The 12,793-nt window shown below is 32.3% G+C and overlaps 1 protein-coding gene across 1 annotated transcript in view; it reads left to right on the forward strand.

Moving 5' to 3' along the window:
- The first annotated feature begins 4,192 nt into the window (after positions 1 to 4,192).
- Positions 4,193 to 12,793, forward strand: part of LOC148309680 (uncharacterized) — a 16,090-nt gene continuing 7,489 nt past the window's right edge. Inside the window, exons 1-4 of the mRNA XM_088259720.1 lie at positions 4,193 to 4,201; positions 6,913 to 7,819; positions 8,262 to 8,411; positions 10,333 to 10,475. Of these exons, the coding sequence (XP_088115846.1) occupies positions 4,193 to 4,201; positions 6,913 to 7,819; positions 8,262 to 8,411; positions 10,333 to 10,475 (1,209 nt within the window). The remainder of the gene's footprint in view (positions 4,202 to 6,912; positions 7,820 to 8,261; positions 8,412 to 10,332; positions 10,476 to 12,793) is intronic.

A 12,793-nucleotide genomic window follows, 5' to 3' on the forward strand; every position in this document is an offset into this window, starting at 1 on the left:
GTCTTAACCTGTTCAAGCATTATCTCCCCACTAATTTCTAACAGACATCAAAAGGTACAAGCCTAGATCGTTCACACTAGTCTGTTTTTTTTGGTTGGTTGGAGGATATTGCTTTATAGCAATAAGCCCGCCAATGTACACACATATTGTACAAAAAGTTCAAATAAATAAATAAATAAATAAATTAATGTAAAAATGTCCAGTATTTTATTTTAAATCCCGCGGAAAACCTATGTATCTGTATCGGCAGCATTGTAGTGATGGGGGAATCACACAATAAAAAATGTTGTCTACCACACAATACCACACGTGCATTTGTAGTACACAAAAACACACTTCAATTGTGTTATGATATGTTTTCTGAGACAAACAAAATTCCACAAAAGAAGTTCCAATGAAGATTTTCAGGGATTTTAAAGGTTTGTCCCGTTTATTGAACTGAGATTTTTATAGTCTGGTTTTGCAATATAAAAACAGTAAATAAGTTTCTTGTTGCTATTTCTTCTTTTTAATTATATTTCAATTTTGAAAGTGCATAAATATTAAGGTACGTCTTACAGTACGTTAGATACGATACAGGTTGTCTTACTTACACAGTATTTTACGAATACAGGCGTACGACCACGAGCGCGCAATTATTACTGTTTTTCTCCTGGTCATCATCGCAATAATAATAATAACTTTTATGGAAATTTTTATTAATGTCAACAAAGATGATGAAAAATATATAGATGTCCAGGCATTTACAGGGCCAAAGACCTGTCTTAGGCTGTGTGACATCCACCATTCTACCAACCATAGATGGTGTGAAAGAACTACGTAAAAATGGTTCAATTGAAACATAAATAAAACTTCTGAAATTTGACAAGTGTGATTGTAAATCATGGGTAGAATGGCACAATTTTACATTTGAATTCGTGCTTGTTTTTATTGATATAAATAAAAATAAAACCGTTTTTTGAAAAACAGTTTATTTACCCATATGGCAGCGGCACCTGTTTAAGATAACAGTAACAAACGCAATGTTTACATTGTTCTTAGCGGACAGTGCATTTCTTAACAGATGCTGTCATTAAGCATTTATGCAAATATTTTCGATTTAATTGTTGTTTCAATGATTTTCATTGATTTACAAGCATTGTAAAAATATACAAATAAAAAAGTGTGCTTTCTGTTTTCTTTATTTTTTATTTAATTTGTCAAAGCAACGCGTGGTCGGGCACAGCTATGAGTAGTATAAAGTAAAACGAATAAATAAATACAACATATGAATGTATTTTCAGTTTTTTATTGAAAATTAAACTGATCATGGTTTAATAATTGTTTGGTATGACCCTTTGTACGAAAACTTATTCGAAGTTTGCGAAGACACCTGATCAATCTTGACTCTTTGATTTCCATCTGGGCTCACGAATTCATCACTCAGAAACCTTCTGGCAACTTCAAAATGATGTGTCGATTCTTGCTGAGGGTTTTCTGGGCCAAATTCCTTCTTGTCATTCCCAAAAGCTGGCGGTAGGACGTAGTCCACTTTGCCAGAATTGATCTGTTCTGGACTTTGACCATTCTTACTATTGGTTCCCCATGCGATGCGAAGTCGAGATGGTTGATTGGATGATGCAACGCCGTCTGAGACGATGTGATAGCTCTCTGACTTTGATACATGGCTTGGTTTTACGTCTTCTTTTGGAAGTTCTAGCTGAAGAGAAATGGTGTGATCTTCAGCACGAGGGATGCGTAGGGATTCTCCTGTATAGGTTTTATATGTTGCTACATTTACTGGTTGAGTTTTGGCTAATGTTGTTAAGGAACCAGCCACCAATATCACCAACCACTGAAACATATACAAATTTTAATATTGAATTCTGAAAAAACATTAGAAAACATGATCAATGAAAAAATATCATTAATTTTTGTTTTTCTATTTTTTTACTATTTTATCGAATTGTGAAAAAATACGTACATTTTTACATTTTTTCGAAGTTAGACAAAAACAAAGATTCACGACATTTTTCCTTTAATAAAGATTGATTTATAGTGTGTTCAAATTTTGTTACGATTTATATGTATTCATCTCGACAAAGAAGAAGAAGATTATGGAAGGCTTAGTAAAATACTAGGACTTCCATATTCTTACAATAAATACAAGGCTTACGCCCTGTCATAAGTGGTCATTTTACACACGTATACATTTACCATTCTAACCATGATTGACAACCACACTACTAAAATTTTGGAACTTATATTATATTTATCCTTAAATGAACCAAACCATTTCAACACACCTTTATACATTTCAATGCTTATCTCAGCCTTGCATTATTTCCTTATATCGGTAGTGTAAAGGCAAAGGGGTATATCTGTCTCAGACCAAGTTTTACAGGAGAGCAAAAAGAAACTTGTGAAATGAAATAACTCATTTGTTTTATGTATTTTTATACGAACATATATTAATAAAACTAAACAAGTATTGCAACTACAGCTAAATCCTTTTGCCAAATTTTGGAAAACACTATTTTAGACTTTTTTATTATTAGATTAAAACCAATATTTTTAGCTTTTCCACTTTTTTATTTGACCAGCGACCGGGTTTCGTCGTTACCGACATCATCAGACTGGTCTGATACCAGTCTGATGATGTCGGTAACGACGAAACCCGGTCGCTGGTCAAATAAAAAAGTGGAAAAGCTAAAAATATTGGTTTTAATCTAATAATAAATTAAAAATGCAATTCCATCACGAAGTGTCAGTGGATAATATAAAACTATTTTAGACATTTTGTGGAAAAAATTTGACAGATATACCCTTTTGCCATTACACTACCGATATCAACATTCGAATATCTATCATACATTGATTTACCACACATTCATCTGAGAGATCGCATTTCGACTGCATTCAATATGCATTCATCCTTTTTTTGCCAATCTCGTGCTTTACTAACATACATTAGGGTCCAAACTAGGATTCCATTTTTTACGTTTAGCTTTTGCTAATAGGGGTTTGCTATAACTGAATCCAAGGCTAATTTGCTATAACTGAATTCAATGCACTGTTCCTAGCATTCAAAGAAATATTGACCACATATTAATAAAGTAATTACACGAATACTTACAGTGTAGGTTTTCATGATGACTTGTCGAAAGAAAATATACTTTTAATGGATTTTTGTTATGAGGTGTATATATAATATTAGTATTTCGCCCCAGGAAGAGTATCGTTATCGAGTCGTTGATAATGCAATGTGACTTGTACAGACCGCTGGGAAATATCGTTACAAATAAAGATTATTTTATGTTTCACAGTATAATAACATTATCGATATATCGACTAATGTCTCTCTTAGTGCTAATTATGATCGAGAGTATATGGTAGGGCAGGGGTGGCCAAACTGTGGTGCGTAACAAGCTTCATAACTGATTTTATCTTATTATAATTTTATCCCTATCATTTAGAGTCTTGGTTCCAACAGAGTCTTGGTTCGAACTCTAATGTTTGGAAGTAAAGCATGGAGTTGGCAAAAGGAGGATGAAGATAGATTGAATGCTGTCGAAATGCGATATCTCATTTAATAACGAATATGCGGCAAAACGATGATATATGTTCGAATGGTGAAATAAGGAAAGAATGCAAAGCTGAGATAAACATTATCAGATTTAACTTTTGTTGACATTTCTTGGTGGAACTGCATTTTATAGAATAAAATAACAATTATGTAGGTATTTTTTTTACATAAATTATATTGGACCTGCGATCGGGTTTCGTCGTCACTGACATCATCAGACCAGTCTGGTGATGTGGGTTACAACGAAACCCGGTTTATGGCCAAATAAAATTCACGAAGAAAAAACTACATACTTAGTTGTTATTTTATTCTACATATAAGCATTATCGAAAAAATTAAGAAAGGTTTGTTGAGATATTTTGGACATGTGGAACGAATGAGTGAGGAAGAACGGTAAAACAAATTTATGAGGCGAATGTGGTTGGAAATAAGAGCAGAGGAAGACCGAGAAAAACTTCGCACGATCAGGTATATAAAATACTTAAAAGCGGTCAGGTTAGGAGTCGAAATAATCACTAAAGGTTGGCTACCACTGATATATAGATATAAAAACTAATGCAATATGATAATTATATCATTAAATTGTTAGAATTTCGACCACCTTAGTTTTTATCTAGAGGCCATATCATGATTTTGGTAAGTCATATATATATATATATATTTGGTTTATATATTGTCTTCGTGGCGAAACGTCTCCCGTTATCGGGTCCAGGGTTCGATTTCTGGCGGGTTCTAAACAAAAATTAAATCTGAATGATATTTTCATTCATAAATTTATTTGACATAACATTAGATGGGATTTGAAGCTCAAGACTGATCCTTCATGAAATTAAGGATCAATATACTCTTCATGGAACTTAACATCAGTGCCATTTGCACCATTTTGTGGAGATAAGGGATCGAAGATAAAAAAATGGACTTTTTATTGATTTCACTGTGTTCTTTATTATTTAACGGACTCTTGATATGTTTTGTAAAAAATATTAGAATTTTTTGTCATTATTATATTATTTTACTGATTTTGTAAAGAACATAAAAATATTAGGAATGAATTGAAAAAAATATTTTAATGAATTTTTCTAGAGCATATATTTTTTATTTACAACATTTTGAGTGTGTCTAAATACTTGTTCACAAAATCTGGATTATCTCCAATTACAGGAGTTATTTTCATATTATTTTTTGACATCTCATCAAAGATGAAGAAGAATATGGAAGTCTGGGCATTCTCATGTGTGTGATTATAATCCAGGATTCGGACCTCACATAGTAATTTAAGGGTTTCTGCTTAGTAATAAGCTTCTTAACATCTCACCAATAGATGTCTTTAGTGAAGTTCTAGTGACTCAAGAACAAGGTTTCCAAATTGGTTCATGTATATAGAACTTCCAAGAATTTGAGTAGTGTGGTTGTCAATAATGGGTAGAATTGGTGAATCTTACACGTGTGTAAAGTGATCACTTAAACCAGCCTATGACGGTCGTCAGCCCCGTGAATGCCCAGACTTCCATATTCTTCTTCATCTTTGATGAGATGTCAAAAAATAAAATTATATTTTTTTAAATTATTTTTTTGACATCTCATCAAAGATGAAGAAGAATATGGAAGTCTGGGCATTTACGGGGCTGACGACCGTCATCGGCTGGTTTAAGTGATCAATTTACACACGTGTAACATTCACCAATTCTACCCATTATTGACTACTATATATGTATATGAACCAATTTAGAAACCTTGTTCTTGAATCACTAGAACTTCACTAGAGACATCTATTGGTGAGATGTAAAGAAGCTTTTTACTAAGCAGAAACTCTTATATTAGTATGTGAGGTCCGAATCCTGGATTATAATCACACACATGAGAAACGCCAGAAAATACCATTTTCATTTTTATTATTTAACCTTATAATTTGACCAGATAATTTATTTATAACATTTTCAGTGTGTCCAAATACTTGTTCACAAAATCTAGATAATCTCCAATTATGAAAATAACTCCTGTAATTGGAGATTATCTAGATTTTGTGAATAAGTATTTGGACACACTCAAAATGTTATATTTTTTTATTAAAAAAATAAATAACCTGCAAAACGTGTATTTAAGATGCTTGTCTGCAGGTAGGATAGTAAGGATAGGGAAGGTAGATGTGAAAATAGATCACAAACAACCAGACTAAACAAAATAAATCTTTCTTGAATTTCTCCTCAAAATAATTATCTTATTATTATATTGAGGAATAATTATTACCAGCATTTTATCAGTCAATAACATTTTTTAAATGAATAAAAAAACAGAAATAAAATTTTGGTTTAAAGCCCAACATTCGTTAAGTGGCAATGAATTAATTTTGCAATTGGCGAGAATCGTACCCGCGACGCCAGTTTCGTAGTCGAGCGTCTACTCAATTACGCCACGGCGCCTGTCAATACTTAGTAATATTATTATTATTATTTTTTTTTTTTTCTAGTACATTAAATACTTTGTAATACATACGTTTTTCGTCAAACTATTTTATTATTGTATGTATGTTATATTAACAATAATAATGCTAATACTTATTAGTTACTTTAAGACAAACAAACATTTTTAGATTGAAATACAATGAATAAAAAATTTAATTGACTTTTGTTCAAAATCTTAAAATACAGTATTGGTAAGATATTCAGCGATCGCTTTGAAATTTTAACACATCATTCGATTTGAGTACGTGCACATTTTATTATAATTAAAAACACGTTATTTCAAAACTGCTTTAATAGCTGTGATGGCAGCACCATCTTTTGAAAGTTACAGCAACCCACGCAATACTAATCATTACACATGTTTTCAATGTTTTCGCATGCATTGATGTTTCATAAATTTTGAATATTCTCGTACCTCAAAAGAAGCTTGAACATATTACAAACGTGTGGTTTCTATTTGCTTTCCTTTCCATTGAACCAGACTAAGCCACAGCCACGTGTGGTCGGTTACATCTAGTACCAAATAAATCTTATAAAGCTATTTAACTTAAATGATTCTCTCGTTTGATCGCTTTTAAATTAAGAATTTTTCTTCTAGTCTTCATCCCAACTTATCGTCTTTGTAGACTATTGGAGTCAACTCTCCTTGCCCTCAAGCTGTAAGTTCATCTATCATGGACGTCACCTAGGCCTTCGAATTATGTTATCTTTCTGTTAGCATCTATGAATTTTTTGGTCTTCCTCTAGATGTCTTTTGAGGAAAATCCATGGAAATTGCCTGGTTCACAATATACTCAGGTTCTCTGCGTTCTATGTGCTCATTCATGTCAATTGCCTGATTGAAAAGTACACCAATGAAATATTTTATTATTATTTTATTTTCAGTTTTCACTCCTAGGGATTATCCATTTGGGAGTTTTGGCTTCGGGAACACCTCCAACGATTCCACGCTTATCTCGTTTCAATAGGCACAGAAACAATTGGAAATCGACAGATATTGCTCCTGTGGGACCAAACGGAAATGTCATTGATACTCCGGAAGTTGCAGCAGCCAAAATTGCACATTTAAATTTTTATAATGATGTCGCACGTACATTGAATGAACAAAACATATCAAATAAACGAAATCCCTCAAGAAATAGTTCAAGAAACGTAACCAAAAGTGTGAAGATAGTAAATTCTGATGTTTCTGATAATACCAATCCTAAAACGTTTGTAAGAATTGAAGGTAATCCTGATGATAAAGTCGTAAATGGATTGAATATTCTTAGTTTCGAAAAAAATAATGGACTCCGTATTGCCCATCCAATTGAAATATCAGCATCCGGTTTTCTAAAGGACACTGATGAAGTAATCAAAGCAAGAGGTGAACATTTAGCAGCTCAAGCGGAACAAACAGCAATTTTGAATGATTTGCACAAAGCTTCAGATAGTTCCGACATTCAAGACCCATTTGCTAATATTCCACAAGCACAAAGCGATGTTAATATGGTGTCACCTGTTGAAGTGTTATCTTCAAGATATGTGAATGATAATGAAGATGTTGTAAATGCAAGAATTCAACATTTAGCTGCTTATAATGAACAAGTCAACATACATAAGGAATTACACAGGATTGCCGCAGAAAATGATAAGAAAGAAGCAGCTCTCAATGAAGATAAAAGTAGCGATTATAATAATGATGTAATAAACCCAATCCATCTTCCTTCAAATGAACAAGTTCATTTAGGAGTTGTATCTGATCTTCCTGTGATAGTTTCTCGAGTATCGTTAAACGATCCAATTATTGATGGTACAATTAATAAAGACAAAAATAGTCAAGTTGATGAAAATATTCAGAAAACAGATATAAAAAAATATCGCAGGAGAGGATCACGCCAATCATTTTGAAATAAATAAATCAATAACTAACAACGAAGAACCATTACGAATAATTATTTTATCTGAAGATCCGTCTAGCGATGTGCAAGAACTTAGTGGAGTTGAAAATATTGACGATGTGGGGATAGCATATGATAAAAATGGTATCAAAATTATTAACACAGCATCAAGCGTTTTAGTAGAAATTAAAAAAGATAAATTAAATATTTCTAGTGAGGTACTTGACGTTGATTCGAGTGACACATTTATTAGGCAACCAATTGGAGTAGTATTAAAAGGATCACATTATCCTACTATCAATATTGAAATCAAATTAAAAAATCATAGCTTCCAACCAAATCCCGAAGTTTTAGGAAATAATCCCGATTCAGAACCAAACGCTGTCGGCATAAATACTGGAAATATAAATGAGCAAGTTGATGCTGTTGATTCTCCGGATGTTGTTATAACAGAAACTGTTAGAGAGTCTTTTCAAGGAGGACTCATAGCAAATAATGGACCAAGTTACTTTATTTTACCAGAAAGTATTGTTAGTTTGATACAAAATAAAACAATCAGCAGCAAAAATACTAAAGATTAAAATAAGACATGTAAATATTTGTAAAAAGATTTCAAACAGATGATCGATTGTAATTCTCGTAATTTTCCATACGTTCATATTTCTTTCTCAAATAAAATTATTTTTTGTGGCTTTTGAGATACCAATACTTTATCTCAGTGAAATATTCTATCAAGTTTGTTTAATATGAACAGCATAAAAACAATCCAAATAATCTTTTTTGCTTTATTTTTTTTTTTTTTACAAAAATGTTAATAAAATTAGTATATAACCACTCACCGAGATTTTTATGTCTACCGTTTCGAGACGTACCCGTCTCTTCGTCAGGACAATCACTAGCACAGCATGCAAACAATACTACCCTTCACCACCATAGCATCATTTAGACACTCAAAACTACACAAAATGTCTAACACATGCGATTTTTGGTCTTTTTTGATGTAGTTGTAGATGTTATCTTTTCATCAAAAGTGTATCTGAAAATTTATAGAACTCTATGTACTCTGTAACTTATACAATTATGAAATATAACGAAATGTATTTTATTTCTCAAATACTTATCTGTTTTATAAATTAATAAGTTTTATAAAATTTAAACATCATTTTACACATTTCGTTCACTCTTTTCAAGAACGTCATAAATCAAAAAACTTAATTTTTCAGGAGAACGTTTTTAAAGTTTAAAAATATATATTGAAAATAAATATCAATCCACTTATTGAACTTTTTACTGTGCAACAGATCTTTTAAGGTAAAACCAACATGGTTTATTCTCCATTTGAAAAATATAAAATATTTTAACAAAACCTTTTCTTCAAAATGCAAAAACAACACTTTCTGCCCTGTAACGGGTAAATATTAAGTTAAAAATATGCCGCTTTTGCTAGGATATAGTACATTTTCTGGACATTCCGAAAACTGCACAACTGAAAATTGCCTGTTTTTGATTTACGACGTTCTTGAAAGGAGTGAGCGATTTATGTCACTTTTACCACTCTTTGCCCATTATTGTATTTCTTTTTGGAACTTGTTTGCATGCAAGGGTCTTCGATGGCTTACACATGCGAGTAGTAAATTTAAGTAAAGCCCAGATTTCTATCTTCTTTTATACAAGTTGAGACACCCATAATAATGTATTACAGTTTAGTAGTTTAGTAGTTACCCAGGAAGTCCTTCTTTATTAATGGTTTTTTTTTCTTCTCTTAATGTATATAACGGTGTTTTTTTGTTTTTAAATATTAGTTACTAGTTCTCTATTACTTTAGTCTTTAAGTCATTGTTTGTGTTCGTCTTAAATTGTATTCTGTTTTTTATTTTATTTTTGGAAACATTGTTTTTTTTTTTTTTTGTTGTTTTCTTATTGTTTTTATTTTATTAAAAGTAAAAGAGGTAATGAGGGGATCCCGAGGAGTGGGGACGAAGTGTCGGCCTCTGTCCGTACATCCTCCTTCCCCCTCATTAATTGAATAGAGCATTATTTATTTCTTCAGAAATATTTTGAAGATTTTCCTCTATGTGCAGCTGACAGAGAGTCCCTCAGGACTCTATAACTGCTGCGGGTGGATGGTGGGCTCAGATTCCAAAAAAAAAGTTTTGTAGTTATGTGCATTTTTGTCGTTGAAAATAAAGCATAAAAACATACCAGATGGCATTTACATCAAGTTCTTTTATTGTATTAAACATTCTGATGCTTATCTAAAAACACATATCAAATCCGGTATTCAATGAAACAAGTGATTTAAATAATACAATATAATATATGCGTCATTACTCCAGTCTTAATTACAACTATACTTCATTCGCGAAAAGCGTGCGATCTGACAGAGATTAAAATATTCATTAATTTACTCATCTATATCACTAAGTGGATATGTGGAGCACACGGGGTCCAGAAACAGCCTGCAAGTTCTTTTGTCGGTTGCCAGTTCCCTTGCGTCTTCCCAAGTCAGATACGCGTCCCGAAGTTCAAACGAGAGCTGCCAACGATCGACAGCAGTGGAGGTCCTGGGTTTGTAGAAGAGGCAAGCTTGTTGGCGGCTCTCGGGAGGCATGAGAAGTACACGGCCTAGCCAACTGAATCCTCGAACTTTTCATGGCGACAGTTATGATGATGGTTAGCTGTACCCTTTGCCGTATTTCTTCATTCTTCAAACCACCGTATAAAAATTCTTCGCAGACATCTATAAAAATACAACATTTTTTTATTTAATATTATCACGAAAATATACAAAACAAGTCGCTTAAAATAATAATCCGGCTTTACTGCAGTGGTCAGAGTGTTAGGCTTTCATGCTGGAGATCCAGGGTTTATCTCCCAGAGAGTTTGAAATTAATACAATTGATTTTTCACTTTAATATGCAATTTATGATACTCTGGCCTTTGGTGAAAGGAAAGTGTTCAATTTACGTATTTAGCGATCAAGATAACACTTCTCATATACGATACAGTGGCCAGTTCAATACGCGGGTGTTTTAACATATTTTTGGGAAAACAGATTTTTTTATTGCAATTGCAGTAACATCGACGAAAAAAACGTCAATAATATAATAATCGCCTATGGCATACATCATGCTTCTTGACAGCTTCTCAAATATATTATACCCACAAGCAATGACAAATTAAACGGATTAGAAAATGCGTGATTTCCCATTTTTTTCTTTTCTATTAAAACCAAACCGAGTCAGAGCAACGCATGGCTGGTTACAGATATCATAGAATAAAAACAAATATTTATAATAAAATAAATTTCTTTCGATAAAGGAAAAACTGTATGATTATTTGTTTTCTAAGTGTAAGGTGAAAATGAATAGACTTTATATGTATCACACAGTATGTCGTGTTAATCAATAGACCTTCAATACTGAGTTATGTCATCTACGAGGTTTTTGTGTATCAAACATGATTTAAATCTAGTTTTTTAACTAATCGAAGCCACTAAAGAAGTCACTGAACAAAAATACTAGAAAAAAACCCAATAAATTAACAAATAAAGCATAAATAAAACACCTCTTTTGAAGTGGTGCCCTATAACTTATACCTTAATGAAGTGTACCTTGTTATGTCCACAATTACGTATGTGCCTAATTCAACTTTGTTCATTTTTAACAATTTTGTCAAAAGGTCTATTTGTTTACAGTATACTGAAAATTTTATCATTGAAAAGGTCGCACTTTTTTACTCAGAAAAACAATTCCATTGTGATATACATTTTCATTGTTGTTGACATTGAAAATTTACGCATGGGTGTGGCACAGAAAATGTGGCTTAAAAAATCAAATCAGAAGACTGACGTTCGTACAAACGACCTGAAATGTGTACGATCTTTTGATGAAAAACCTTTATTTTATCATCCCAAATTTTGGCTAGTATTTCTTTGGGTCTCTGAAGGAAGTCCTGTCCCCTCTCTTGAAGATTTCTTGCAGAATATAAAGGCAAGATGGACCAAGATTGGCCAGAAGCAGTTTTCTTCGCAGAAAAGGCTCGCACGACACAATCATGAATCCAATTGTGAGTTGATTTGTATTTTAATTAATTTAAATATTCGTCCTACTTATTGTGAAATGAATGTTGATCAATGTGTAATTTATGTAGACTCCTTTGTCACTTTGAAACTTGATCGAAATATCTAATATATATGGTTCATTATAGTTATTTAAACTCGATGATTTAATGAACTTTTGGTTTCGATACTGTCTCAAATCTTTTGCTTGCACATAGGTTTTGTACATTTTCATGCTTTTTTTTATTATATTATATATTAATTATTCCTTACCTCGCGAATAAACTAGTCCTTCACTCTTCTCCTTTCTTATTTGTATCATCCCATCTAATATAATCCACTCCTAAATTCATGAATCTGGAGATTAGGGTTGATCACTTTGTCTTCCTATTGGATAAACATCGTCGATCCAATGATGTACCCTATGGACCACCTGTTTCTTATAAAAATATTTTAAATTTGTGAAATATTTGTTCTTACTATTTTTGTAGGCTGAAGTGACTCGTTATTTTAAATAAATATCATGTTGTGGTAGAGTGAGTTTGAACCTAGATTATGACTCAGACTCCGCGACGCTAACCACAGGACTACAACCCGACCTTTTTAAGGCAGATAGAAAACTTTTTCTTTGATTTCAAAGAAACAAGAGACATTGTCTTTTTTTTTGATTTTGAGGTCCTTTTGATTGTATATATTTTTTAAAAATATTTCAGTTAACATCTCAACATAAATAAAGATAAATATGGACCTCTCATAAGTTGGTTCTAGTAATCTCTTTATACACGTGTAACATTCACCTTTCTACCCATTATTGAATATCATACTT

This window comes from Brachycentrus maculatus, unplaced genomic scaffold (assembly GCF_059751285.1).
Source record: "Brachycentrus maculatus isolate JH-2025_06_01 unplaced genomic scaffold, ASM5975128v1 h1tg000119l, whole genome shotgun sequence".
Lineage (NCBI taxonomy): Eukaryota > Metazoa > Arthropoda > Insecta > Trichoptera > Brachycentridae > Brachycentrus > Brachycentrus maculatus.